Source organism: Mytilinidion resinicola, assembly GCF_010093595.1.
Source record: "Mytilinidion resinicola strain CBS 304.34 unplaced genomic scaffold BDZ99scaffold_14, whole genome shotgun sequence".
NCBI lineage: Eukaryota > Fungi > Ascomycota > Dothideomycetes > Mytilinidiales > Mytilinidiaceae > Mytilinidion > Mytilinidion resinicola.
Genome location: NW_022985450.1, coordinates 403402 through 430634, shown reverse-complemented (window position 1 = coordinate 430634; position 27233 = coordinate 403402). Strand labels below are relative to the sequence as shown.

Here is a 27233-nt window from a genome sequence, read left to right as displayed (position 1 = left end):
GGCACTCATAAATTTGGATAACGCACGGATAGAAATAGCGCTGTCACGAACGTGTGTGTAGACTGGCCTGCCGCTGGCTGGGTGGCCTCAACAGGTTTTCAATAGCTTGAATAAAGTGTTTTGAACGGTCCGTAAAGCATGTCGGGCACCTCAGACAGCGTTATCCTGTAGAGTTATGGAAGTACTTTGTGTGTGACCAAGCTAGTTCAGCTCCCAACATTGTGGCGGGTCAGGCGAGTCGTGCGACGCCAGCAGCCTTCGACGGCTATCGGAATCGAACTCCATGCTCACTTTACCTCATAGAGCCCCCGGGACGACACCACTCCGTGAACAGTCCCATCCTGTGAGAAATTCCTGCGTTGTTTTCTTCTCAAGCTGTGTGATATCAAGCAGTTATCGGCATTGACGTATGCGCTTCCTGCAAGCTTCGTCCGACGACGCGTCTTTCCCACGCATACACTCAACGTAAGCACATTATTACATCCGGCCAAGGGGCTAGGAAAGGCGTTACAGCGAGTCGACCGCCTCTCGACTCTGTCAGCCCTTCTACCTGCTGCACAAGGGGAGACCGGAGAGCCCAGGCCGAGTCCTGGAACAGCGCCTGGTTCGTCTTGCCGCCGACCGCTGCGCTCCGCTTTCTCTTCTTTCCAATATGACACGGACTGGATTCCCTGCTCGATTGAGAATGTCACACGAAAGCCGCAAGCTCAACACGTCTTATCGACGGAATGGAAAGCTTCAATCGTGTGAACCCTGTCGTGAGTGCCACCGTATCTCGTCATAGCTGTCCGTACACTCTTCTGCCACTGTTTGAGGCGCCTCGCGGCGTTATGAGAATTTTAGATTAGATCATTTTGGACAACTGGAAAACTCGCGAGGCGACTCCAGGCAGCGGTCAAGGAGTGTATAGAGGTTGGAAATGTGAAGCTACTAACAACACTTCAGGCAAGGGAAAGCTCCGTTGCGATCATATGACACCCACTTGCGGCAGATGTGCTCGTCGGAACAAGTCAGACCAATGCGTGTATCACCCTGCGCCGTTGACAAAAGGCCTTCCAACGCCGCAGTCCTCCTTATCTGTCACATCAAATGATCATTTTGATGCCCGTTCGAATGAGCAATTCGAGCCCCTCCGTTCAATTGAGCAGTTTGAGCTCCAATCGAATCAACATTTCGAGCCCCGTTCGAATGGTTTCAATTCCGATTTGACCACCACTAGCCTGTCAGGTGCCTTCGATAACAGTTCGAACTTCGTTGCCCCTCGTAGGCAGTTTCGGGCCAATAGCCTGCCGGCACAGCCTCATCGCTCTCGTGATGTTCGCGATCCCTCTCAGCGCCAGATGGCTTGGGGTGTACCAGCCGACCTCCAGAGAAGTGCAGAATACCTTGGAGCCACTCCATATTCCGCTGTTCTAGACGAAAACGAGATGCACTTAAACTTTCCTCCAGCGCAAACGATCGTACCTAGCTCTGTCGCTGCTCTATCAAAGGTTCACATCAGAAAGGGTGCAGAAATCCTCTCGCTGCTAAAGGACATGTCTCTCTTTGAAAAGCTTATAAATTATTGGATGACTTTGTCACACGGCTACATCGTCATTGCTCCAATGATGAAAATTTGGACTTCTTCGCTCTGGGCTGTACATCATCGCGCCCTGGAAACACAGAAGCCGGAAGCATTGCTGAAGATGGCAGAGACCATATCCTTGAACACTATTAAACCATTACGCTTTGATGGGAAGACAACGCCGCGAGAATTTGCAGCTAGCTGCACCGGAGAACAGCTGCGATGGGAGGTTGTCGGTATCGTCTTTGCCGCTGTAGGCGTAGTCTTAATGTCACTAATGGATGGCAATCCTCTATTTTATAATGACAACGACGAGCCTATAGACCGCAAACAGCTTGCGTTGAAGGTGTGGGATGCTTCGGAGTCGTGTCTGTCGTTCTGCAACGACTTTGACATACTGAACGACGTTTTCCTCTGGCTTCTGTTCGAAAACTACGTTTTATCCAACTCTCTTCACTCGAAAGGCAGTTATGCTAATTGGCAAAAGTCTGGGGAGATCAACAATGCTTTACTAGCATTTGGGCTTCATCAAGAGATCAAAGTCGATGCAGACACTCCGTTTTTCATTGCCGAGTTCCGCAAGCGCCTGTTTGTCCAAGCATACGGCAATGACAAATCTACTGCAGCATTTGTCGGACGACCTCCACGACTCAGCCATCAGTACTGTCTCCTACAGCTCCCTCTCGACCTCAGCGATGAACAACTCATGGCGGATGGTTTGGATCTTAGCGATGCTTTGACCTGCCTCGACGAGGAGGGCTGGAATTCACGAGGGACTATCAGCGCGTGCACCTGGGCGCGCATATGTGCACATAACGCTCGCATCTATGAAGATATACTGGAGATTTCTCTCGGTGTATTAGACCAGGATATAGTTGCAAAAGCTCATGCAATTGAGCAAAAGGCACAATCAGCTTGGGATAGGCTGCCTAGTCATCTTCGGGTAAATTCAGAAAATCCTTGGGACCTCAAACGCGCTCCAGTCGAACATATTTTCCTTTATGGAATCCAGCTTGAGCACCTCGACCAACGTTTCCTCATCCAGCGAGCTTTGATCAAAAAGGCAAACGTGGATGCGACCCGACTCGTATTGATAGCAAGAGAGATGTTTAGGCATATCCTAGTCGTAGTCAACAACCGTGACGCGGTACACGACTTCCACCTCGACTTCACACAAGGTCTCTGCACGCACGGTATCCCAGTTGCAGCTGTAATTGCCGTCGAACTACTGCGTCAGGAGCGAAACCCTGGAACCACCGCTGATCCACTACCTCGATCTGCTACCATCCAGGATCTGAGCGTCTTCGTCGCCTGTCTTGGTACCATTCGTCCTGACTGCAATGCCTACAACATCTGCGACCGTGGACGGCGGTTCTTGAAATCAATACTGGATACTATCCTTTCGCCGGCACCATACTGTATCTCATCGAACTCGGGCGGTTCAGATGTTCATGACCTGCCAGCTCCTCAATTCGCAGGCAATGACGGCGAGTTCATGCGATGGCTCGAAACGATGGATTGGGAGCAGGACAGCTGGATCAATTTCGACTAGGCACTATTGTGGGAGCAAGACACCACCGTCAGGAGTAGCCCCATTGCCAGGTGGCCAGTCAGTCAAAAGGAAGCCCAATTCCCACGGCCGAGAATTCAACCCCGCACAACCCTCTCCGATTTTATACACCCAGATATTACATCGTTCAAGCTGTACTCTTGCCTACTTGATACCACCGTCAAGAGGCACCCAGCTACCAGGTAGCTAGTAAGTCAAAAGGAAGCCCAATTCCCACGCCCAAGAATTTAATTCCATACAATCTTCTATAATTACGTATACTCGGATATGACAACATTCAAGCCGTGCTCCTGCCTGTTCAATACTACTGTCAGGGGTAGCCCAGCTACTAAGTGGCTAGTCAGTCAAAAGGAAAGCCAAATCCCACCCCTGAGAACTCAACCCCGCACGATCCTCTACAATTTCAGATATGCCACCGCTCAGGGTATACTCTTGCTCGCTCAATACCACTGTCGGGGGGAAGCCCAGCTGCCAGGTAGCTGGTCAGTCAGAAGGAAACCCAATTCCCATGCCTGAGAATTCAATCCTGTACAATCCTCTCTGATTCTATACACCCGGATATCCCACTATTCAAGCCATACTCTTGCTCGCTCGATACCACCGTCAGGAGAAACCCAGCTGCCAGGTGGCTGGTCAGTCAAAAGGTAGTCTGATCTCCAATGCATGAACACATGGATGATTACTCGGATATATGTCTACTCAGGCTCCACTCTTACTTACTGAATACCGTCGTCCGGAGTAGCCCAGCTAGCAGGAAGCCGGCCAGTCAAGACGCAGCTCATATTACGCGGCCTGAGTATTGACATCGTGTCTGGACTTTGAAGTCCTATGAGGGTGCCCCAGACAGTGGCAAACCAGTGTGCATAAACTCTTGGCTTGTCACTATGAAGAGCCATAGGCTGTACCTTATAGAGTCAAGACGAGAAAGCCAGTTGAAGCCCATTTTGTAAGAACATATTGAGGCACGTGATGTAGTGGAAGGAGCGGAGGCCGCCGCGGTATTCGTGGTCGTGAGGTCGTGCGGACCGTTGCTGTTGGATGACGGGGCCGATTTCGAGGATTGGCACGTAATCTTGACGTGGGAGACAGATTGTCTAAAGCTGTATATTCAGTTCTCTCAATTCGAGTATTCAGAGTCGCTTCTCAAAGGTTGAAGTTGTCTCGGTGGATGCGAGCGGGCTGCGAAGCGATCAGTGCGCGTCGCTTCATCTGTCACTCCGATATTTAGAATACGCAATCACCACATCACCGCCGCTTTCTTCTTCGCCCGAACGAAAAAATGTTTAGTCCTCCCTCATAGGACGTAGCTCCTAGGCGTTGCGCGATGTTGGGCGAGCCAGCAACAAAGCATGAAGATCTCTTAGGTGGAATCCGTCGGTACGTCTTCCAGTGATCATGCCTTACCGGTCACGCTGGGCACGAAACAAGTGGCACACTTATCAAGTACTCTGCCCGTGTGTACAGCTGTCTGCCACTGCATGGAATGCATCAACAAGTTTCCACATAGCTCAAGGCGAAGAGCATCTATCTTCTTTAGATCCCTGAAAATACATTGAAGTAGCCCAAGTAGTGGTAGACAGGTGTACACACGAGACACTTGCTGTACAATTAGTGTGCCACCTTTTCCATGCCCCGCGTGCCGGTTAAATTCTTGGACTAATTTCAAACAGGCTCGACAAGAATGAGCTGTACTCCGATCTCACCATCACCTGTGGTGGTGATGTCTATAAAGCGCACAACCTGGTCGTCTGCTCTCAATCCAGCGGTATGTCGCTTTCCGGGCAAGGTTCGGGGACGCCTTAGTGAACAGAAAGAAAGTGGAGGGCTAATTCAGCGACAGGAAGCAGAGGAAGGGCGCATCGATCTCCCAGAGGATGACCCATGGATGGTAGAACGAATGATCTACTACTTCTATCATCTCGACTACCTGCCTACAACCCGGATGAACATGTGCAAACTTTCTGGCCTCGATCCGCTAGGAGATGATCGTTGTCCGTGTATCTCAGCTACTCACATGAAGTGTAGTATTGATACCGACGAATGCCTCATCACCCACTCGTACATGTATTCCATGGGCGATAGGTTCGGAAGTCCAGGATTGCGAGATATGGCCAGCGCCAAGTTCACCGCGGCCTTAGTCCAACACGGAACGACGACAGGGCTGCCGCCTGTGATACCTGTCGTGTGTGCGACAACGCCCGATTCAGATCCCGTCTTGAGGACGCTTGTTGCTCAGGACATTGTCACCTATAAGGGTTTCCTCGAGGACAAGATTCTCCAGATTTCACTGAGAGAGCACCCAGTCATGGCATATTACGTCCTCCGAGCCGAACACCCAGATCTCAACCTGCCACTGCCAAGGATCTGAGAAAACGCATCGTCCATATAAAGCCTTAGAGGAATGGGCATGGCCTATACTCTTCCCAATCCAGTCAACTTTCTTTCCACTTGTGGGCAATACGACCAGAGCAATACGACCTGAGCAATACGACCTGAGCAATACGACCTGAGCAATACGACCTGAGCAATACGACCTGAGCAATACGACCTGGACAATAACCAAGGCAAAGGTGATTCGCACATCACGGGGAGTTGGACACTTTGACGGATAGGAAGAAGCCGTTGATGGCGGAAGTCATCTTTGTCTTCTTAGGGGTCATCTAAGGTAATCTGAATGGATGGCATCAACAGAAGTTTCCCAGCTCTCATGGTTCAAGCGGCGTTTTAAGTCAAGGCGGATACTATAATCGCTGAAAGTCGCTCCTATCATGATGTCATTGCAAGTGAAGATGAGAGTGGGGATGAGAATGGGCGCGAATGAGAAGATTCCAAGAAGGCTGAATTCTGGCAATGCTACACAAAAGGCCACCAAGCACATATTCATATCCCATTGCGTACAGTGCTTCTGCAGTATTAAAAAATCTTTTAGAACTTCAGATCTGCGTGGATGCAAATAATTGTTGCGGTGAGCAGGGACGGATGCCCATATGTAGAGATCGGATCCAGCAATGCTTTCACGGCTCCAGCCTCGCGGGGTCCCACTACCACTCCCACTACCACTTCCTCAGCTCCTCTCCATCCTCCGGACTTGCCGCTATACTCCACTCGCAAAATGATACACCCATCTTTTATGAAATGTAACTGGGCTAAGGTGGCGCATACCATCCCTCTATGACCGCCTACCTTGTCACCTTAAAATTCAGCTAGCGCACGAAATGAACTCTGCTTTGGACCGATAATGGGTGTTCAAATGTGGCTCCCCTTCGGCACGAGGCCAAGCTCAATTGTCTTGAGCTCAGGACTCGGTGTCATGGCAGCTAGGTGCCGCAACAGCGCAATCTAGTCTTTCGATAGGGTTTGACCTATCGAATTATCCGCCTCGCCGAATATGTTACAATGGATAGAGTGCACGAGAGACGAAGGCTTGTCATGTTAGCCGCGGCGGTTAGATTTCCGGTATTGAATTCCAGAGCTCCGATAGGTTTGATGACGTGGGAGGGAGCCTGTGAGGACTGTGGTCGTGCAGAACCGGAGTCTTCGCTGCCCAAGTGTCCCTACAAATGGCCCATTGGTGTCTTGCGTTGGGGTTGCCGTGAGTAGCTGCCTTTGAGTGAAAGTAGAGCGGCGGGCTTTTGAGGGTCATTTTCGTAAGATTACATCGCGGAAGACGGGTGGGTTGGAAACAGCCTTTATCGATCAACGGATGCACTTATTCCACCAGCTTGCTGATGTGACATATTGTCCTTTCGACGGCTGCATGCCGCATGGCAAGCGCGTGATAGTTTCCTTGAAAGAAAAAACGAGAAGTAGCTAATTTGCAACTAGACTGTCCGGAGATTCAAGGTGATTGACTGCAGATGAGTAAATTTTCCTTGAAACCGTGGCTTCGCGTTTACAGCATGCTCTCAAGTATGGAGTCGTCATTCCCAAATTGTCGGGCCTTCAGATCCTTCGGTCGAGAGCGGGGTACGAGAAGGCAAGAAAGGCTTACCTACTGTTAAAATGAATGATCTTCAATGTCCTTTAAATGGTTCAACACGTATAGAAGCTTTTTGGCATCAGCAGAATAGTGCACAACCATTTATAGCGAGGCACTGGCGTGGAATAGTTGAGGGAAAGTGATATTCGTATATGGAATGGGGGGAACTTTTCCCAATCGCATTGATTGAGGCTTTAGTAAGAAAATGATAAAATCATGACCAATCGCTTTTGTATCGCAAAAGATGAAGCAATTCGTTCTGAAGGATCTTGTCCATGAAAGCAAAGATAGTGAGAAGTGACTTGAAAACTTTTCGCTCGCTCCAAAAGGTACTCACAATGTCAAGCCTCCCCGGCTGACCTCCCCGGTTGGAGCAGTGATGGTCTGCTCAGATTTTCCGTTGATATAGAACCACGGAGTCTCTGATGGTGTCACAGTGTCGGAGCACTGTATTGTACCGGTAGTGTGCAAGACGGGTGTCGACTTGTAACTCTTCTAATAGTTTCTTGCATGTGTCGGTAATTTGCTCCACGAGGGACACCGCGTCTAAGACCCGCCTACCTCTTGCAATTGCTATGTCGTGCTGCTTCTCCCAGCGAAGCTCCATCTCTTGGCGCGATTCTCCAGGATCCTTTGGACTCCCCCTTGCTAAATCTCGCTCTGTTTCGACTGTCACGATCTTTGCCATCAATTTATCCCCCGACTTCTTCAAGGCAATGCGCTCCTGGTTCCACGCCCGCTCCGACCTGGTATGCTCTCTTTTTTTGCTCCTTACTACCCTTTCGGCGGTATCTCGTGCGGCTCTAGCTTCTTTGAGCATCTCTCGAACTTTCTCTAGCTTTGCCTTCAGCTCGATCGCTTTTTGTCGCTGCTCCGCCGGTTCATTCACAGGTACGTTCTCTGCGGGCTCCGAAACATGATTCGACTTAGCTTGCAACTTTTTCTGAGCTTCTTCTAAGTGCTTTGCTGTCTTCATTGCAAGGTCTCGCTCCACCTCAGCCTTCTCCACACGCTTTCTGAGAATTTCTGAGTCATCAGCAGCTTTCTTTTCGAAGTAGTTCGCTGCTTTCGTTGCGAGATCCCGCTCCATTTCGATGTTTTCCATACGCTTTCTGAGATCTTCCGCATCGCCCGCAGCTTTCTTCGCCAGCTCACGGTCCTCTTCAGCTCTCTTGACACGCTTTTCAAGCTCCTCCTTCACCGCGGTCATGTTGCGCTTCCGCCTGTTGCTTAGACGAGCAGCATGCCGGTGAAAGCGCTCATCATCCCGGAGGGTGCGAGCTTTGTATCTCCCTTCAGCGAGCGCAGCGTGGTACTTTGACCGATTAAGTTCCGACTCGAGAGCTTCAACCCGCTGCCTCAGCTCCGCATTCACGTTCTCGGCAAGGGCCACTTCAGGCTGGACATTTCGCAGAGTCTCTTGAAGTTCTGTGATTGACACTGGCGGTGGTGCCGCTGTGCTCCCGCTCGAGTCCTGTGAAGCCATGGCTATGCGGTGAGATGGGGGAGTCAGGGAGTACGCAAAGATCCTCGTTTTCGATATGCAAGATGCGGATTCTGCGGCACTCCAACGAGGCATAAATGATAGAGACGCAGCCAGCTTGTCGTGAAGCCGATCGGAGTGGTGGGGGCTGCCGTGGATGGGCGTGATAGCCAGCAAGGTGAATGAAATATCGGTGAGGAGATTGCTGTGTCAGATGGTCGCGTGATGTACGTGATGCGTCGAGCCGGACTGAGGGCGCTGGGAGCCGTTGGTGAGGCCGATTGCGGGTGAATTGATATACGAAGCCGCGATGTCGGCTTAGGCGTTGGTCGTCATTCACCTTAGTGTTAGCAATTCAGCGGCTCCTTCAGACAAAGCGTGACGCTCGGATGGGGTTGGTTTGACGTTAGGGTTGGGGTGAGAGACGGATTCTGGAAGGTGGTATTGACATAGAGGGGGAGTAGTGAAGTGGAATAACGGCTAAGGCAGAAGGCCCGCTGTCTCATATTAGCTTAATGTCGTCCATGTATCGTAAGCCGTGCGCATAATCTTAGGTATGTATTGGACAAGCCCTAGTGAATAGTTACCCCTCATGAGTAATTGCCAGGCAAATATTATATCTCAGGTAGAAAGTCGTCGGGGGAACGGCCTGAATGCCGGCCGCTTCGGGAACTTCCCGGAGTCGTAGTGCAGCAACAAGGACTGCGGAGCAGCTCCCTGTTTTGAAGTTCTCAGTTTCTTTCCCCTGAATTCCAGTGCTATGCCGTGAATTAGTTTACGGATTTCTCGGCCTCTTGAAGCCACCTGACTTTTTGTTCGTGTCGGGTCACTGCGGCCAACAGCGGAAAATGAAGCCGCATCGTACGATTTTTCGGGACAGCGTTGATAGATGCGGTGAGAGCGACTTGACGAACGATCAGCTTTTGTATATATAACAGAACCATGAACTGCCTCCAGATTCTTTCCACTCCACCTCTCTTCTCACCTACTACCGCTACTGCAACTCTCTTCTCTATCATGACCCAACAGGTTGCTTCCTCATCCTCAGGTTCGGAGTCCGAGCAGTGCCTAAGCATAATGAATGTTTCCCGCTCTCCATCGCGGGCTTCCACGATGAGCACTGGTTTGGACAAATCCGGCATCCCTCACCTGCAAGAGGCCAAATCTGCCGTCAAGGAGCCCTTCGGTCTCGGCATCGCAGGTACTGGCTCAAAGCATCACCACGAGTCAAGGGACATCCTCTCCTCCTCGCACGACCCCGGAGCGAGAGCTGTGGCTGAGTACCATGGATGGGCTGCCACTCGCCAGGAATTTTCGCGTGGTGGTCCTACGGCGGCGAACGATTCGGGAACTCGCATGGATGCCTTTCACCATGGCCGCTCCCACCCCTCTCCTGAGAAGAATCCCAAGCCTGGCATGATGAAGCATGTGGAGGTTGGACCCCGCAACCCGGTGTCGCAGCCTGCTATCAAACAGGAGATGCCGGATGATATGCCGTACACGATCCAGCGGTCTTATGGTCCCCCGATCCCCCATCCCATGCCCGACCCCGCCACCCTCAACGGCAAGAGAGGCAATGGCACGAAGCACAAGCTGAACGAGGTCGTCCATGGCAACAACGACGAGACCGACACGACCGACAAACGCCGCATCCGCCGCAAGCTCAGCGATGAGGACCGCGACGCCGATGCTCCCCGCATCCAGAAGACCAACTCTTTCGCCGGGCAAGGGCCCACTACCTTCATGCCTTCATCCAGTTCGCCGGAGCGTCGCCCCCCTCTCCACTCGCAGGGCAGCTTCTCCCTCGGCTGCGTCCCCTCTTCCTCTGCCCCAGAAACTCGCCCCACTCTCACCCCGGGCAGCAGCTTCAACAACAGCACGACCGCCTCGCCCCAGGTCCGCTCCCCACACGACACGCCCCCAACTTCGCAAGCAGCTCGCAACTGGGGTCGCGTCCTGAGTGTTCCGCGTTTCAACCACCTCACCGACGAGCAGAGGCGCGACGAGGAGCAGCGGGCCGATTTGCGTATGCGGTTCGTGCAAGCTGAGCGGGAGGCGCTTGAGACTGCTATCAAGCTCAGGATTGTCCAGGCAGATGAGCTCCGTCAGCAGCTGATCTATTTGAATCTCAGAACAAGCTATTCGGCAGTGGACTATGCGGCTGATTTGTAAGCCTTGGGCGTGGCCATCCATGGATTGATCGAAGGTATGTTGCATGAATGAAGGGAGATCTCGATAGAGGCTAACGGATGTTCGCAGGTATTGCTGGATGGTGATGGGGCGTCTCAGCATGGGCCGGCTAAGACGATCACGGTGGATGGAGGTTGGCGGCTATAGTGTCTAATGCTGGATGGCTTGAGGGATTGGGATTTCTGGGGTTTCGGAATGAGGGGTTTGACTCACAATATTCCAATGCGATCCATAGGATGCCTTTCCTTTGAGATGCGACAGGTTTCCTCTTTTCCATAGATGAACTGAAGGGTTTGCATGACCGAAGCTGTTGAGATCGTGTGACGTGGAGACATGCATGCGTGGCAAGATGATGACGTCGAACCAGAACTTGCTTACCTAGGTAGTTGGGAACGTACAGTGTCTAGAATTCTGTGCACACCTGTTTAGCACTACTTGGGGTATTCCCGTGGGAAGATCAGACTCCAAACACGATGTGAAGGCCCGCGCAGTGCATACCATACTGCCGTTTGACTGTTCAGGGACTTACTGGCTGAGGTCCTCCGCACAGTGGTGTTGAGCGAGCAACTGTAGAGATCCAGAAGTGTGGTATTCATGTACCCAGAGAGTCATGATCTGATACCGTATGTATCTAGGTGCTGTTCATAGCGGTCGTATGCAAGAATGAAAGGAAGCTCAAGTGCGGGCCAAAGTTGATTGGAAATGAGTGAATCACGAGCCAGTCATTCATTCATTAGAAAGCAAAAAGCAAAAAAAGAATTCGATCATAGCGAGTCGAACACTGTTCCCGGAAGCAAACCTCTAACCCGAAGGCAGAGGGAAAGTTCACCAGTAAGTACCCAGGGCGTCCCCTAGATATCTTTCAAAGGCTTTTTTGTGCTTGAGATCATCTCCACGGGAGCAGGGTAGGGCGCCTCTACCACTGCACTAGAGTCGACTTTCTCTATAATGGTGGCGTAGAATATAATGCCCTGAATGCCCATAGGATAATGACACCACGCTTGTATTCACAGGAGCGGTAGACTCATGTGCCGTCTCGCTTAGTGCTCCAGCATGCTTGTTGACGTTGGCCATCCCGGCTGACCTCCTCTACCGACAACACATCACACCTTCGGTTGAACGTCGTCCACAGCAACATGGACCTGATGAAGTCACTCATCATCTCCGGGAATTGCTCTGATGCCCCATCCACTCCATCCACAGAGACCGCCCTGGTCGACTTAGACCTCGTCCAGTCACTCCTCTTCCCCGAGACGCGCACGGATCTCTCGCAGGTTGACTCCAACTCGGCATCTCCCAGCAGCCAACCGAATCCAGATTCCACGAAGTCGGCAATGGTCCCCGCCGCATCGAAGATCCTCTGCGAGTGTACTGTGGAGCGCGAGAAGCTGATGGACACTCTGTGGAAGTGGCCTCAAACTGGTGTCCTAGTGCTCAACGCCTGCGACCGCACATGCAGATTCTGCCTCGAGGGCATGGGTTACAAGGTCTCGAGTAGGAACAAACAGCAGCGCAACAACCTATCCGAGCTGGTGCACCACATCATGGACTTCCACATCTTGCCCGGGAAGCGTCGCGGTCATCCCCCGAATATGCCGGGCCTGATCGTGAGCGGCCATGTCCACCATATTCACCGGGTCGGGTAAGTCTCCTGCCCTGACAGGGAAGGGATTGAAGCCCCTCAGGCAGCATCAACCAATACTAACTCTAAGACTTGTAGCGATCCTACCCATGCACCTGACCCCGTGCAGGGTCACCCGGACAAGAAGCGCAAATAGGACGCGGCCATATCCGGTATCATGTCTATCATGCAGGATCTTCAAGAGCCGACGCAGATCTTGACGCTCTCTCCCATCGTTCCGATTTACGAGATCGATCCGCGAGAGTAAGTCCCGGCAGCGCGAATCGACCTAGAAACCTGCTGACTTTTCCCGTGTGCAGGACCATAAAGGAGGAGACTAAGGAGCCGCAGCTCTAGTCAAAACGGATGCGCACAACGCCAGATATGCGGCCATAGGTCGAGCGGATAGGAGTAGCACGGGGCTTGGAGCGCCTGTGCTCTTGAATATGGCCTGGTACTAGAATTGGCGTCCTCTGGGCTCGGATTTGGTATATGTGTAGCAGAATTGGGTATCTCCTAGACTCATCAGACACTCATCAAAACACTCACAAACCTGCGATGAAATTGAACGAGAGATGACTCACATGATGACGGAGCGTAATTCAAAGTGTTAAGAGACTGGATTGTTTACACTAACGTAACGCTGCATGAAGTCCTATGACACATTTTCAAAAACCAGGGCAATGATAAGAACTCGACAGCGAGAACCAGGCGCGCATTTAAGTACTTGTGATGGGCCAGCTACCGCTTCGAAGCTAGTCCAGGAATGTAGCCAGAGTCCAAAAAGATCAAAATCTCTGATCGATTTTGACTGCAATATAGCGGCTCCTGGCGTGGCATCATGAATCAGGCAGAGTCACGAGCCGCCAAAGGCTAGTCGGAATCACACTGTCGCGAGTCTTATATCCAGTTCCGAGGCCTGGAATTGCCTTGAGACACTGCAGACGGCGGTAAGAAAAAGACAAACAAATGCGTCTTTCCAAGAGAATTAAGAATGATATATTTCTTCATAAATTAAAAATAATACGAATTTGAATGCTTGCGCTTGCGCTTGCGACTACAGACGGAGAGAAGATGGCGAATGCTGTTCTTGAAGTGACGCTCGAAGACGCAACGCGATGCCAGTTATCAAAGATGGAAAGGAAACAAGCAAATTGCTATGAATGGCTAGCTTTCTCACTCTGTCGTAGCCAGGCCGCTCTTCTGGTGACGCTGACGCGCCTATCTGTCCGCCCCGCACTCTACCAATTTTCGGCATTGGGAGCCGAAACTGGCCTAGCTGAATGGGGCCGTATCACAATCTCTCAGCCTGGAGACGGGCGCGTGAGATGATTTGGCCAATCTCTTCCCTAGGCAGTGAGCTGTTCGGGATTCGGCGGGCGTATCGATCCCGTGACGCTTCTTACGGCGAATAGAGCTCAACTCCAGAAAGTTGTCGCATTCCTTGCGCAATTAACAGCATTCATTCCGGTCCGGGAGCGCGTGGCCTCTCGTCAGCGATGTTGCTATTCGGATTCTCTGCGCGACTCCTGTGGCTCTTATGGCTTTGATGCGATCGGTGGCTTCGGTGGCTGGAGCGCCGTCTGTGGCTTCTTCGCCTGGATTGGTCCGGGTTCAGTCCGGCTCTTTGCTTCACTTTCTCCAAGACCGGCCCGAATTCGAAGTGGCCGTCCGCGCGATCGTGTTTTGTACAAGGACTGTATTTGATCGGAAGGACCCAGTCGAGATATCTGTTGCCTAGAATGCTCTTCATGTTGCGAACTACACCAAGGTCCCATGGATTGTCGCCCGGATCGGTTTGTAGAATGGTGAAGTTCCGAGCGAAAACAGTTTTCTCTCCTTTGGGTTGTTGCATGGGCCCGGTGCCAGTAAAGACTGCGAGACTATAAACGACGTGGCCTTTATTGAGATTTTCGATTGTCGTTAAGTTTCGTGCGGTGGAAACGAGCGAGCTGATGCTCATTCCGAAGGAAAACAGGCCGAAGACGGAAGCAAGAGCTATGGCTACGATCCACGTGGTTTCATAGTGTCCAGTCTACGATCAGAAGTTAGCTCAGATTCTGCTGGATGTAATGTGACATCGCGCCTAGATTTCGGGATCCACGTTGGCCCACCCCGAACAGTAGCAAATGAGTAGTAGCACCACCCATCGAATGGAAAGCCTCTACATGGTGACAATGTCGGAAGGCCTCCCTCCTAACTCCGCGGAAGTCCTTCGAGGAGCTGTGGGACTACGCCAAACATCTGGGCACACCGATACCAATGCTTGAGTGCCGCTTTGCAAGCCAGACATAAACTGTGAGGAGCAATCCCGTTGCCAGGAAACCGTTCAGTCAAGAGGCAGCTCAGCTTCTGCTACATAAAGCTTGGCATTGCGCCTGGATCTTGGAAACTCAATAGGGGCACCCCGCAGTGACAAACGCGTGTGCACAGAATTATGGCCTCTCGTTGTATGAAGGTGTGTAGAGAGCGAGTATAGACAATAGAACACATGATATAGTATAATGTCCTGACCGGAAACCAACACGGGGCCACTCCCAACAATGGCGAACGGGTGTGCACAGACTTATGGACGAAGCTAGGATAAAAAAAGTAGCGACTCACCTTGTGCTTTCGCTCCTGCATCAGAACACCCAGGGTGACAATCAAGAAGAAGTTGTAGAAGAAGCCGTAAAACAGGAACTGCAAAAAGAACTTCATGTTGTGCTCCGATATGATGCCTCCCGCCCAAGGACAGAAATGGTCCATGCGGCGCACACAGCGTTCAACCTCACTGCAGTGATGTGTACGGTCTGGCTTGAAGTTGTTGCAATGGTCACAGAACCGGGGCTTCCCGCTGCTATCACAGACGAAAGCGTCCTTCGTTGTGAACTCCGAGCCTGGTATACCTCCCTTCTGCGAGGCATTTCCGAGAGGAATATACCCGGGATCCATCCATATCACCTGAAGGGTGCGGAAGTACGTGATGGCCATTAAGAACAGCAAGATAAAGTATAGAACGAGAACGGCGATGGCGGCTCCCCGTCGGGGGTGTATATGAAAGTTGGCTCGGTACGATTTAGGAGGATTAAGCAGGTACTCGACTGTAAATCGTCAGCATCAGTGTAGCAGCCTAACAGTCTGAGCTAACAAGTGACTGACCTGCGACTTTCACTACTATGCACCATGTTCCATAAGCTGCGGAGCCGATCAATATGAGCGGAATAATGATGGCTGTCCAACGGGACACAGCCCTCTCGACGGGTGTTCGCGGCATGGAGGATGACAAGCACACGGCGCATCAGGCTTGACGAGTTGCTGGTAGACGCCGAGGGGCCATGCGGTGCAGATGAGGCAGGCCGAAGGTTGGTACAGCTGGTCGCGACGCGGATGAGGTCGCAGTCGAGACGGCTAGACAGGCCTTGGCATTACATCCCATTGGTGGCGTTACTATGGCACGTGACGTCTCTCCTTTCCTTCTCCCCCCTCTCTATACGTGCTATTTCTCTCTAGAGCCTCAGACCTTTATGTACGCCTCTCTACGACTGCTTGAGGTGCTCCGACTTATCCTTGAGAATTCAAACTCGATTCAACCTGAGCAGGTTGAGAACAACCAGTAGACTAAAATCTCGAGAACACCTAAGTTGCTGGCAAAGAGCCGCACACAGGATAGTCCTGGCACCGGATGCTGGTATTCAAGGAATGGTGGTGAGTCTCGATAATTGGGCACGCGAGAGCGCTCTATTTAGGCTCAGCCTATTAATAGCTAGGATCGATATGGTTGATCAATGCAAATCTAACTTCACGACATTATCCTCACACTTGATTAATACACAATCCCATCCTCCACCATCAATAAGAATCCAATGCGTCTCAATTCAGCCGCGCGATACTCTCAAAGGAAGGCGTTTCTACTCCAAAAGTATGTAGGGTGCGCTTACTGATCAACTATGACGCAATCAGTATAGCGGAAAGAAAAGAAAGCGACAACACCCCTCAGCTCAACTCCAACGCGCCCGCAGTTGGACAATCTCCAACCTTCTGATAAAAATATATCTTCACCGGTATTCATGGACCATTCATTGCGCCTAGATGCGCCCGGATCCGCGGTCAATAGCTTCCTCAGGCGTCGCAAAATGTTCATTTTCACTCACCGGGAAAGAAGGCGACGGGGCTAACATTCCTGACACTCTTCTGCCTTCTCAGCCTTGTGCCTTCGGGGCCCAAAACTACCCTCATCGGCCGCCCCATCATAAGACGCGCCAGCTATGCTCCGACGGGGACCATTTAGGTGGACCGATACCTCACACATGCGAGATAGCATGCCACAATAGACCACCTATTAGCCCTGGCGTACCTAAAAAGACACGCCGCGAGAGAATTGAGGCTCAAGAACAGTCCGTCGTAAGGCTGAGCTCGATATAAAAGATGAGCTGCGCCTGGTTATCTTTTCAACTGCTCACCGCAACTTTCCCTCGACGGGCTCCACGTGAGGCGGCCCCAAGGCTGTGCTCCAAGGCCGTTGTTGGTCAACAGCTTTGCTGTTTATGCCTTGCTCTACTTGTCTAGCCAGGCAGCACTCCGAGTGTGCCGAAACGGAACCATGAGAACATTAGGCACTGAAGAAAGTGCAGGTGGACGCACCTTGGAGCATCGCGGGGGCTGAGCGCTCTCATTCCCTCCCTATGCTCCAACATCTGCTAGCTAACAGGGACATAGAGCTCTGCCATCCCCTGGAAGTCCTTTCGCGGGTCTGCCCAACGATGCCCTCTTCACCGACTGCCTCATCGCCGCCTCATACAACCGCCTCGCCCTTCGCAAAGCCACCGGACGCGCATGATCAAGGCGGATACACGTAGCTGAACAGGAGGAGGCCGTGCAAAGCCAGGTCCTTGAAATACCTTTGGCGATGTCGTCCGCGCCGAGGGCGAGAAGACTTGAGGAGCTTGGGCGAGAAGACTTGAGTAGCTTAGGCGAGTTCCTCCCCACAGTCACGACTTGAAAGATGGGACTAGTGCTCGGCTTTGCAGTGTGACGGTCCGGCAGCGGACGTCGAGGCCACCCTACGGCCGCGATGTGGCCGTGTATCCGCCTGTGGCCTCCAAACCGCGTCGTCGCGAAGTCAGGAGATGTTAAACCAAGCTCTTGTGTAGCTACGCCGCGCGGCCGCATTGCCTCAGCCCGCATACTACGATTTGCCTTAGAGCTCGACGTCTCTGCCCAACGGTCACGTCTCTCGCCCAGCACAGCCTCCTTGCCAATCGATTTCTTGCTAGTTTGAATGTCCTTGGCTGAATGCTCGACGCGCCTTATTATCACTGTTATCTATGAATATTGTTATTTTGTATTTCGCTATTGGCGTTCACAAGTCACGTTGTGCTGTATCCCTGTTTAAGTGCTCTTATCGGCCGCACTTATACCCACCGGCCTCATCACATTCAGGAGGGCCTCTCAGGGGTTGAACATGTTCAAGCAGGCAGCTCGATGCCGCCGAGACGACTGTTGTGCCTACTCACCGTTTCATTACGATCTTCGACAAACGTCTCGGCGTGAGATACTCCCTTTCGTTGTGATGCTCACTAGTTCCCTTAGTTCGAAGGCAAAAAAAGGCATACACCGGGATCCCATTTAGTCATTTGAGCTCATATCACGGGCTCTCCGACGAAGGCCTCCACCCAGTCACAAACGGATCTTCCACTACCGCACACCTGAATGGCCAAAGGCCCAAGCCTACGCCCATGTACTGATCACATTACTCCTCCGACATAACATACCCGGCACGCATCTCGTCTGCTATGCTTCTCGCCGGCATTTTGCGTAGGACCACCATGGTCTTTCGCTTCCATCCTGGAATACCGGCTCCGCCACCTCCTACAACTTGCTTCCTCGCCTCACTATCATCTACGCCTACTGTTTTTCCGGCGCCTGAGCTCGGTATCGGTCTGCCCAGTCTGCCAACCACAGCTGCAAGTGACTCGCCCTATTAGCCTGTCCCGCGGTATGGCTGATATCCAACCATACCGTCGTCATCATGCCCTGTTTACCCCTGACGTTCCTCTTCTCGTTTCTCAAGGGTCCACTTCTCATACCCGGAACTCTCATTGCTTTCGCCCTCTATGACTCCCGTGGGCTAATTTGCGCAGCTCTCACGGCCACCATTGCCCGACGCCCTTTTTGCCCTTTGTCTCAGCTCACTTGGTCCTCCAGATGCCTGCGGCCTCAAGGCACCTAGGCATTGTCATTCTCTTCCAGCTATAGCTCAGCCATGCGTCCTTCACTCCTCAGGCTGCTTCTCCTTTCGTTGATATTTAAGCAATCACCCTGATAATCACTGCATTATCATCTCAACCACTCCGTCAATCACCCCTTTCAATCACTGTCCTCACTTCCACTCCACGACACACCACCGATCCAATGGCGGTACAATCCAAACTTGAAGGCCCGACAATGCGCGGCCCTAGTACTTACTATTACTGCTGCCAGTGTGGAGACGGCCCACAAAACATCACCATACAACCCTCTTGTATCAACTGTGGCCATAAAGGGGTATGTGTTTGTCCGTTCAGCTGTTTCTCCAATGATGCTAATTGTCTTCAAGTGCGATGGATGCAGTTCAGATAGCAAGGAGTGTGTTGACTTTGACGACGATCCTCGCCTACCAGGTTCCACGCCTGTCATGTCTTTCGTCGGCAAAGTTCTAGTCAGCGCTTCTGACTCCTATGGTCACAATTTGGCCCCGATGCCGTCGCCTAGGCCTACTATACCCACCATTGACACCGTATCCAACGAAATCCGCGCCCATCACCACAATCTATTCGATCATCAGTCGTTTTCTACCGCACATCTCCCTGTGCACCACACTCATGGCAACGACTCAATCCCTTGCGGAGACCCGACTGATGGTGGTAAGGGCTGGGTCTGGTACTGCTGCAAATGTGGCGATGGCGGTCTGGGACCTATGACGGTGGGATGCCCAATGTGTGGGGAAGTGAAGTGCAAAGACTGCAAGATCGAGTATGTTTAGTGATTGAGGAGGTCCGCATTTGTCACAATCAAATTGCTGTAGCGTAAGCGTTCCATTTATCCTGTACACAAAGTCAAACTAACGAACGATAGGTTTCTTTTCGGCGAATTGTAGGCACAATTGCAAGCGCTTTTGAAGGTCTTTTGAGCATCCTTGAGAGGAGCATCTGTTCTGTGCCTGTAAATGGGTGGCTACAGAATCTCCGGTGTTTATGCACATCCTACCGCGCAGAGTTCTCTTTATCCGGACCTGGGTTTTCTTTAAGTTCCTATTTGTTTTGAGCTATCGTTGATTTGTCGAGCATGTTGGGAATCTCTTTGGCGTTTCAGCAAGCAAGCATCCTGGTGGCGCCCTTATCTCTTTAAGATTCACTTCCCTCGCGAGGCTGGATACCTGGCATGAATTATACCTGATTGACATTACATATTGGCTTTTTGCATGCTTTTTCACCTATGCGAATTTCGCCTAAGTTGCGAACTCCTCAAGTGCGGCAGTCTTCCATGTTTCGCCAATCCGCCTTCCTACAGACCATCAACTCCTCATCTCATCTCAACACTGTAGAAAAGTGCAACCACTCACCTCACTGTGTCGCCTCTCTGCCCAACGCACAGCCACTCCCGCCCAGTCGCCCTTATAAAGGCCAGCAGTCACATTTGAGTTTGAGACAATGGCAGGGGACGGCGGCGGTTGTGGCGCCGCCCATGGATGGGTCTAATCTCCGTGCCAGACACGAGCTGAGGTGAGGCTACTACGAGGGCGTAGAGAAGGGGCGACAATCATAAGTGGTACTCTCACCACAGACCCCCATGTCCAGGTACACATTTGCGGAGGTGCGACATCAGCTCGTGTCTATTCGAGTGGACAGCAGCACTGCCGGAGATGCCGACGCTGGCTTCAAGGTGCGAAAGGGCAATCTCCCTCATGTGTGCCTTTCATGAGCCCAACCAACGTGATTTGCGCGTAATGCGGGTGCCCGTAGGCTCCAGCAGCGGCGGATTTGGGCAACTTGAACAACCTTGCTTTCCCTCAAAACTCTCGGACTTCCGGCGACGGGAACTCGCCGTCAGGTTGATATTGATACCCAAGGCGCATCTCATATACCTCTGATTTCCCAATCGCCCTTTCAGCTCTTGGGCTAGCTTTCTCTTGTGCCCTCACGGGTCACGGGTCACGACGCAAAGGCAACGTGCAGGTGGTCGCAGTCTCTGGGCGGCCTCAGGCCAGGCAGCCATCACAAACTACCAAACCGGCAATGTTTTCCCTCCCGTACGCCTTCTGAGGCGATTCCGAGGTTCATGGAGCGTGAGTCTACACGGGGGTGACGTGTGCGGTCAATTCAAAGATGAGGCTCCCGGCTTGCAGGATCGGGTGCACTTGAGCCTCCACATTCCTTGTAATCGGCCTTCGCCTGGTGCATCCTTTACATGGGGGGCTTGAATTTTGTGTGGCGATGGTGGTGGTGTGGGGAATGAATTGTTTTGGGGAAGTGGTAAGTGGTGAGGTGTGGATGATGTGCGCTGCGGTGTCCGAGGGAGGAGCGGGTGGCTCGATAGCCTTGTTAGACAACAACGCCCGGGGGAAGACAGCCTTGTGCGAATAGGCGACTTGACGAGGGGGCGGTGTAAAGGTTCTAGACTTTCGCTTCCTCGTCGAAATTAGAAGGTTGTTGAGTGGTTATTTACTGTGCAGATGTAGAGATGCTGATGTGAGGTCAAGTTTGGGTCACGTGTTGTTCTCGTTGGACTATACTGCAATACCTTTACCGGCTCTATCATGGTAGAAAACCCACAAGACTCCCTAGGCCATACGGGAGGCGCATACTTTACGCTGGTCTCAAACATCGCCTTGGTCAACCAAAGGTCTTGAGAGAAACTCCGTTCTTCTGTAGCTATACGCTGATTGGCCACGATCCACTACAACCACAAGAAGATAAGAAACCACTGTGAGCCATCAAATTTCCGGAACGTGACTAGTGTGTCTCTTATTGTATAATAGATGGGGAGGTTCTAACAAAAAGTAACATCTCGAAATAGTCACCTGATCATCCTTGGAGGGGTCTGAGCCTGATGGCTGCCGCAACGATCAACATTCATCCTCAATGTGTAGCAAAGATGATCCCACGCATTCGCAAACAACTCAAACGAAGATCTTTCTTGGGAAGCAAGAATCCTCCAAGTACGGCGCGGAATAGCTTAGATCCGATCACCCCTTCTCCTCTCCTCTCTCTTCCCCGTGAAATCCGCGATACAATTCTCGAACTCGTCATATCCTCTTCCCGAGCACCTCCGCAAGATACTAGTGAGGCGGAGCCTCGATCGCCCTCAGCTACAGAATGGCAAGCAGAAGAAATATCCGGCTTCGACGCCTGGTATCATAGCCGAACGCCATTGTACTTTGAACCGCGCGTTTACATCTCCAACAGCGCCCCTCTGCTCCTCGTAAACCACCAAGTCTCCTCCGAGACCGCTGCTGCGCTCGCTCGGCTCAATCTTCCGTACGAGCTCGATGTAATCTTTTCCAACGAGAACTCGCTATGGCCCAGCTGGTTGTCCGTCCCCAGGCTCTCCAACCAGCTCGATCAGGTGAATGTTACGTTCCGGATCTGTGGTTCCGAAAAGATTCTACCCAAATGGATGAGTGGATGGGGTCAAGGGAACGGCGCGCCACCTTGGCTAATGTGGCTCTTCTATTACCTGCTGGAATATGTGCTGAGGCGCGGACCTGTGCCGCATACCGATTCGTCTGTTGATCGGGAAGTCACCATCAAGAATCTGGATCTAAATTTCGTCGGCAAGAACGACAAGGAAGAAATCTACGGCGAGACTGCTCGCCCTATTGGGGAGAATTGGAAGCACACGCGGTACTACAACCAATCCGCATTATACCAGGGGGAGGAGGAGGACAAAGTCCTGAGGCCCGAGTGGCTCGCTAGTTTCCTCATGCTTCGCTTCTTGAGCCTACTTGAAATGGGCTACCACACGGCGAAGTATGGTATGGTTTTACATGAGAGAATCGGAAGTATTCAGTTCAGAGTGAATGGGGAACATTTTGCGCTGTTTAAGATCGGAACGGTGTTGCGGACACTAGAACATCACGACGCTGGACATACTTTCGGCAATCTACCGAGAGAGGAACGAGTTGCTGCATTTCGGGCGTGGAAAGAGAATGCATTGAGGAAGAGGGAGGAGCGTGGGTTGCCCGTTTGATGACCGAATAGCTGGCTCGCGAGGCTGTGACTCTATCTGCACAAAACCTCCATCTGCACATTGCAACTGCAACGGTAATCGCCTCGCAGCCAAAAACGCTAAAAGCACCTAGATGTGTGTGAATATACGCGCCTAGGCTAGATTTCAGCACAATCGGACCAAATTGAAGAAGTCAAGCTCATCAAATTCACACCTTTACAAGAGGGGTTATGGGCGAGAGGAACGATACTGTCGGCCAACTCTTAATTTCGTACATAAGAACGCTCAAGTACTAAACAGGACATATAAGAGTTTAAATAGCAACGGTACCTCCGTAAACCCTACTTAAGGTTCAAGCTCAAAATCCCGTGATCGTCACGTGAGACTTCACGCTAACTCTCTTGACCACGAAAGACGGAGCGCCTATCCACACATCCTGGCTTCTCCCACCACACACTTCAAGAAGCTCAGAGGGCTGTGTCACACCCAATGTTCAGAGTTGTGCTTGGCTTGCCAAGGTGCTGTCCTCGATCCGGAACTGGCGACATGGTCCAAGGTGGCTGAGTAGACATTACCACAAAGTGCAATATACGCAAGGCTAACTAGTTCTATCTAGGCAGAAGACTTTCAGCACAGCCTAGAGTGGCTAGATATAGAATACATACATTCCCATTGTTTTACCGTCTTACACATCATTCACGAGCAATAGGATATGACCATGGGTAGCAACATGTCCTCGCCCTCCCAGCCTCGCGCCCCGTTTCCTTCCACGGGAGAGAACCCGAAGCCAACGCAAAGCCGCGCCCGGCCACCGAAAACTTGGATGATGAAGGGATATACGTGGATGAAAGAACATATTTGTTTTCGTAAGCCTTCTTAATCTCCTACTCGAATACTGGGAATGAACCGCTGCTAATTTTTGTTACACGTAGATGTGCCATGGAAGCGTAAAAATGGTGCGGTAAGCTATCCGCATCATCAAGGAATCTCATCGGAGGGGTCACGATGGGACCGGAATGATTGGTTTGGATGAATGGAAAGGTCAAGGAAGGTTCCGGAGTAGAGAACCATTTTTTTTAACATAATCTCGACAATGATTACGCTGTTTCACATATGATATCTCGCTTGAAATTCTTGTAGTGTGTTAGAAGCCTTGAGATAGCGTCATCGTGTGCTTTTCAATCCGAGGGCGAACGTGTTGGCTCGCACGGAGCATCGTTCTCTTCACATGTTTCATGGGTTTCTCGTCGCGAAAATCGACAGATCAGATCATAGTGAGAAGAACGCTGACGAAGTTCAAAACACGGCAAAGTCCTGCAAGAGGTTTGGAAACTCTGAAAACGTAACGTCAAAGTCACTCTCTGCTGATTGCTCCTCAGCGGCTTGGGACGTCTCCTTGACTCTGAAAGAACTCCACGAGAAACCTGTATCGCGTGGCTGCCAAAACATCAAGCATCCGCTTAGGGAATATAAAGCATCAAGTCTAGACCATCTCGATATATGCAACTCCTGCTCCCGAATCCGCATGCGCCACTCCCACTGCAACACTGAGTCGTACGGACTGGCTCCACTTCATACTTCTTGCCGCATCAATATCTCCCTAAATCTTCCAGCCCGATTCGAAAGCCTTCGTCTGCTGTCCCGTTTTCCTGACCAGCCAAAAAGAAAAATCTTATAGCCTACGTAGGTAGCACTGCTACCAGAAGCGCATTTGACGTTGTGGGGATTCACCTTAATCGGTGACCATATCGGGGAATCATAATTCTGTCATCGGAACCTTTCCGTCCCAACCCAAAGTAGGGTTGGAAGGAAAAAAAAGAGCTTACACCCAAAAAAACAAACTAAGACTTACATTTCAGACGGCCCCCAGCCTGACCGTCATGGCGGACCCCATTGATTAACTACTTCAGGATCGGTCCGCCTCCACTCCGAAAACCATGCAGCCTCTTATCGAGTGCAAATACATGATTCACGGTCCAACAACCTTGGGAATCGAACCCTCGGCGCTGGCAACGCATAGCACACCCACCAGGGTGACCACTGCATAAAGCTGCTAGATACGTTATTGACCACTCAAAATTAAATGATATTTAAGGCCTTAGGAGAGGACCTCACTAGTGATCTCTTGCGCGTGCCATTTCACAGCTGCCGTTTGTACGTGTGACGTGTCACTAGTTCCCACGGCCTAATTTAGAGACTGTATCAATAACTCGCCGAAATTGACTCCAGATCGGACGGACTGGCTCCCGTTCATGCTTCTCACAACATCAAAAGAAATCTCCACTTTATGGTCTAGTACAGCGTCCACATCAGTAGCATGCGAAATCACGGCTGCATTCGAGTGCCTCTTCTTATCCTTCTCGTACGTCTCCAGAAGTTTAAGCCGAACCCTGCAAGCTGGGAAAGTTAGGGAGCGGTGCGGCCTTGAGAGCTTCAACTCACCATGTAAACAACACAACCTCGCTCTCTCACGTCAACAACAAAGCGCATGGCTTCAACCCAAACCAACTACGTATACTCCTACGAGGCCAGCTTACTACCATCAACTTCGTTTCACCTCATGCGACTTCGTCTCGCAGAACTTCACATCCTCAGTCCTCCCATTTCAGCCACCTGACCTTTCTGAAGACACCTTGCCCGTGATCTGGTGAAGAAACGTCGCGTGCAAACGCGTTAGCGTCATAAGACGCGAAGTCTTCCTCACACCTGCCAACCTACATAAACATCGCACAGACCCTCCGTGTTTCCTCTCAACCTACCTCACAACGCACCTCACCCCTTTCATCCTCCTTCCAACCCCCTCTCTTCCAAACACAACAACGCCAGCCAACCGCCATCATGAGCATGGACCCAGCTCCGGACGTCCAGCTCGTGCTAGCCTACGACAAGGTCCTGCCGCTGCACTCCAGCGTTCTCGCCCGCCACTCGAAGCGCTTCGCTAGCATCCTGACGCATGAGTTCGCGGCGGTGCTCTGCCAGCGCGCCAAGCAGCAGGGCGTAACGATCCGCTGGCGCATCGAGCTTCGCGGCGTCGGCGTCAATGGGAACAGCGTTGGTAGACTAGTTGCACGCGTAAGCAGTCCCCCAAAGCAGAACCAGAAGCTCTCGGAAAAGAATCTGACACAGCATACGCACAGGAACTCGACACCATGGGCCAGCTAATCCAGAACCCCTCCTACGGCACCATGATCCCGCTAAACGAGAACGGCAAGGTCCCGACCAAGTACTTCGAGTACTACACGGGCATCATCGGCACCTTCTACGGGCAGGAGCTGACCCTCAACGACGTGGGCATCCAGTCCGCGCTCGAGGACGCCATCGGCCTGATCGAAGTCGCCGAGTACCTTGGCTCCGTCGCCGCGGTGTCGAAGAACATCGACCTCGCGCTCATCAAGCAGGGCCAGGTGCTCTTCCGCTCCATCGCCAACAACCCGCTCGAGTGGGTCGATCTGGCCGTGCGCATCACGTCCGAGATCATCTTCAAGGAAGCGGTTGTCCATCTTGTGGGCCGCTGGAACGAGTTCTCCTCGGCGCAGAAGAGCGCGCTGGGGAAGGACGTCAAGCGGGTGTGTCTGAAGCACGCCGACCACCTCAGTCGCCAGCGTCGCGCGCTCGAGCTGCAGATGGGGGTGATGTACCCCGGTGGCATCACCCACCCGCCCAATGCGGCCCCAGTGAAGCGCGACACCTACGCCGCGGATATCATGATGTGGATGGCCGTGTGTCTGTTCCGGCAGTGGCTGATGCAGCAGATCATCCAGGACAAGACCTTCCGCGCTAAGGATGGCGGGTATGCGCTGTACAAGCAGTTGAGCGAGGCGGGAGACAAGTATCTCAGCCGGCAGACGATTGCGCCGTTCTTCAGGAACTTCCCGATGACGAAGAAGGGGCAGAATGTGTTTGAAAATCATCTGCTGGAGCTGAAAGAGGTGGTCAAGGGGAGTGTTGCCAAGAGTGGGCTGTTGGAGAGCGAGAGTGCGTTGGATACGGGGAAGTTCAAGGTTCCGTGGCTGACGTGCACCGTCGTGGACAAGGCCGACTTTCCGTGGGTAAAGAAGGGACCCATCTTGGGGCAGAAGAGAGTGAGGGATGAGACTCATGAGAATGACGAGAATGAGATCGACTGGGATGAGGACTTGGAGGCTAATGCGGACAACAAGAGAGTCAGGGAGTAGGGGAGGAATGCTTGGAGCTGGCCCGTCAGCAAGCATTCTCACCTTTCAGCATTCACCGTGTTTGTGTTGAAATTCTCTCTGTTCTGCTTGGTCTCATTTACTGTTGGCTCGGATTTGGGCGACATTGGGCGACTTCCAGGACACCTGAGCTCAATCCGGTGTCTATCAAGTGTTAACAGCGATCAAAAGCCCCAACCTTGATATTTGACCTCCCCCCCAGTTCTGTCTTTCCTTGGTTTTGTCACTGCTAATCAGGCTTTGACGGCCCTCAGCCATCGGCGTTCAAAAGGACCTAATTTGATATTGGTGTCCCACTCAACTGTCTATTTCCTTGGGTTTTCGATGTTTTGGGGTGGAAGTGGATGCATTCAAGCTCAGACCAAGCCGTCGCCCGACTCGGCAATGTTTATACAGTAGTCAATCCTCCTCTCCCTCCATCAAACACTCGCTCAGTGCTCCCTCC

General features: G+C 51.9%; 13 protein-coding genes across 13 annotated transcripts; 9 read left to right on the top strand and 4 right to left on the bottom strand.

Moving 5' to 3' along the window:
• Positions 1–416: 416 nt before the first annotated feature.
• On the top strand, positions 417–3116 carry BDZ99DRAFT_573110 (uncharacterized protein; the record flags this gene model as incomplete). Its single annotated transcript, XM_033728258.1, has 2 exons — positions 417–758; positions 946–3116. The coding sequence occupies exons 1-2, from the start codon at positions 653–655 to the stop codon at positions 3114–3116; spliced, it is 2277 nt and encodes a 758-aa protein (XP_033574205.1). The 5' UTR covers positions 417–652.
• Positions 3117–3259: 143 nt separating this feature from the next.
• On the top strand, positions 3260–3750 carry BDZ99DRAFT_76698 (uncharacterized protein). The gene has a single exon (XM_033728886.1). It carries the CDS (start codon positions 3402–3404, stop codon positions 3648–3650), a length of 249 nt encoding a protein of 82 aa, XP_033574204.1. The 5' UTR covers positions 3260–3401; the 3' UTR covers positions 3651–3750.
• A 708-nt stretch (positions 3751–4458) lies between these two features.
• BDZ99DRAFT_522857 (uncharacterized protein) lies at positions 4459–5502 on the top strand (the record flags this gene model as incomplete). Its single annotated transcript, XM_033725741.1, has 3 exons — positions 4459–4511; positions 4805–4899; positions 4979–5502. The coding sequence occupies 3 exons, from the start codon at positions 4459–4461 to the stop codon at positions 5500–5502; spliced, it is 672 nt and encodes a 223-aa protein (XP_033574203.1).
• Positions 5503–7243: 1741 nt separating this feature from the next.
• BDZ99DRAFT_465154 (uncharacterized protein) lies at positions 7244–8675 on the bottom strand. The gene is made up of 2 exons (XM_033720485.1): positions 7675–8675; positions 7244–7618 (listed from the first exon to the last, which is right to left on the bottom strand). Exons 1-2 carry the CDS (start codon positions 8597–8599, stop codon positions 7545–7547), a joined length of 999 nt encoding a protein of 332 aa, XP_033574202.1. The 5' UTR covers positions 8600–8675; the 3' UTR covers positions 7244–7544.
• Positions 8676–9709: 1034 nt separating this feature from the next.
• On the top strand, positions 9710–10768 carry BDZ99DRAFT_522855 (uncharacterized protein; the record flags this gene model as incomplete). The annotated part of the gene is made up of 1 exon (XM_033725740.1): positions 9710–10768. One exon carries the CDS (start codon positions 9710–9712, stop codon positions 10766–10768), a length of 1059 nt encoding a protein of 352 aa, XP_033574201.1.
• Positions 10769–11922: 1154 nt separating this feature from the next.
• On the top strand, positions 11923–12564 carry BDZ99DRAFT_478741 (uncharacterized protein; the record flags this gene model as incomplete). The annotated part of the gene is made up of 2 exons (XM_033722185.1): positions 11923–12428; positions 12507–12564. 2 exons carry the CDS (start codon positions 11923–11925, stop codon positions 12562–12564), a joined length of 564 nt encoding a protein of 187 aa, XP_033574200.1.
• A 1240-nt stretch (positions 12565–13804) lies between these two features.
• Positions 13805–14467, bottom strand: BDZ99DRAFT_76678 (uncharacterized protein). Its single transcript, XM_033728885.1, has one exon. It carries the CDS (start codon positions 14368–14370, stop codon positions 13870–13872), a length of 501 nt encoding a protein of 166 aa, XP_033574199.1. The 5' UTR covers positions 14371–14467; the 3' UTR covers positions 13805–13869.
• Position 14468: 1 nt separating this feature from the next.
• On the bottom strand, positions 14469–15757 carry BDZ99DRAFT_76677 (zf-DHHC-domain-containing protein). The gene is made up of 2 exons (XM_033728884.1): positions 15549–15757; positions 14469–15490 (listed from the first exon to the last, which is right to left on the bottom strand). The coding sequence occupies exons 1-2, from the start codon at positions 15661–15663 to the stop codon at positions 14763–14765; spliced, it is 843 nt and encodes a 280-aa protein (XP_033574198.1). The 5' UTR covers positions 15664–15757; the 3' UTR covers positions 14469–14762.
• A 1193-nt stretch (positions 15758–16950) lies between these two features.
• Positions 16951–17776, bottom strand: BDZ99DRAFT_76660 (uncharacterized protein). Its single transcript, XM_033728883.1, has one exon. The coding sequence runs from the start codon at positions 17571–17573 to the stop codon at positions 17091–17093; it is 483 nt and encodes a 160-aa protein (XP_033574197.1). The 5' UTR covers positions 17574–17776; the 3' UTR covers positions 16951–17090.
• Positions 17777–18325: 549 nt separating this feature from the next.
• Positions 18326–18709, top strand: BDZ99DRAFT_76641 (uncharacterized protein). Its single transcript, XM_033728882.1, has one exon. It carries the CDS (start codon positions 18418–18420, stop codon positions 18616–18618), a length of 201 nt encoding a protein of 66 aa, XP_033574196.1. The 5' UTR covers positions 18326–18417; the 3' UTR covers positions 18619–18709.
• Positions 18475–19829, top strand: BDZ99DRAFT_465150 (uncharacterized protein). The gene is made up of 3 exons (XM_033720484.1): positions 18475–18932; positions 18985–19453; positions 19503–19829. Exons 1-2 carry the CDS (start codon positions 18834–18836, stop codon positions 19408–19410), a joined length of 525 nt encoding a protein of 174 aa, XP_033574195.1. The 5' UTR covers positions 18475–18833; the 3' UTR covers positions 19411–19453; positions 19503–19829.
• A 1685-nt stretch (positions 19830–21514) lies between these two features.
• Positions 21515–22938, top strand: BDZ99DRAFT_465149 (uncharacterized protein). The gene has a single exon (XM_033720483.1). It carries the CDS (start codon positions 21522–21524, stop codon positions 22614–22616), a length of 1095 nt encoding a protein of 364 aa, XP_033574194.1. The 5' UTR covers positions 21515–21521; the 3' UTR covers positions 22617–22938.
• A 2501-nt stretch (positions 22939–25439) lies between these two features.
• Positions 25440–27079, top strand: BDZ99DRAFT_536533 (uncharacterized protein; the record flags this gene model as incomplete). Its single annotated transcript, XM_033726580.1, has 2 exons — positions 25440–25658; positions 25733–27079. 2 exons carry the CDS (start codon positions 25440–25442, stop codon positions 26768–26770), a joined length of 1257 nt encoding a protein of 418 aa, XP_033574193.1. The 3' UTR covers positions 26771–27079.
• Positions 27080–27233: the final 154 nt, after the last annotated feature.

Excerpts from the sequence above, each read along its gene's own strand:
- BDZ99DRAFT_76698 (XM_033728886.1), top strand. The coding sequence starts at position 3,402 with ATGACAACATTCAAGCCGTGCTCCTGCCTGTTCAATACTACTGTCAGG.
- BDZ99DRAFT_465154 (XM_033720485.1), bottom strand. The coding sequence starts at position 8,599 with ATGGCTTCACAGGACTCGAGCGGGAGCACAGCGGCACCACCGCCAGTG. Across the intron at positions 7,619-7,674 it reads CGACATAGCAATTGCAAGAG|AAACTATTAGAAGAGTTACA; the intron begins GTAGGCGGGTCT and ends GACACATGCAAG.
- BDZ99DRAFT_76678 (XM_033728885.1), bottom strand. The coding sequence starts at position 14,370 with ATGAGCATCAGCTCGCTCGTTTCCACCGCACGAAACTTAACGACAATC.
- BDZ99DRAFT_76677 (XM_033728884.1), bottom strand. The coding sequence starts at position 15,663 with ATGCCGCGAACACCCGTCGAGAGGGCTGTGTCCCGTTGGACAGCCATC. Across the intron at positions 15,491-15,548 it reads CATAGTAGTGAAAGTCGCAG|TCGAGTACCTGCTTAATCCT; the intron begins GTCAGTCACTTG and ends GACGATTTACAG.
- BDZ99DRAFT_76660 (XM_033728883.1), bottom strand. The coding sequence starts at position 17,573 with ATGCGGGCTGAGGCAATGCGGCCGCGCGGCGTAGCTACACAAGAGCTT.
- BDZ99DRAFT_76641 (XM_033728882.1), top strand. The coding sequence starts at position 18,418 with ATGCCCTGTTTACCCCTGACGTTCCTCTTCTCGTTTCTCAAGGGTCCA.
- BDZ99DRAFT_465150 (XM_033720484.1), top strand. The coding sequence starts at position 18,834 with ATGCGCGGCCCTAGTACTTACTATTACTGCTGCCAGTGTGGAGACGGC. Across the intron at positions 18,933-18,984 it reads TCAACTGTGGCCATAAAGGG|TGCGATGGATGCAGTTCAGA; the intron begins GTATGTGTTTGT and ends ATTGTCTTCAAG.
- BDZ99DRAFT_465149 (XM_033720483.1), top strand. The coding sequence starts at position 21,522 with ATGATCCCACGCATTCGCAAACAACTCAAACGAAGATCTTTCTTGGGA.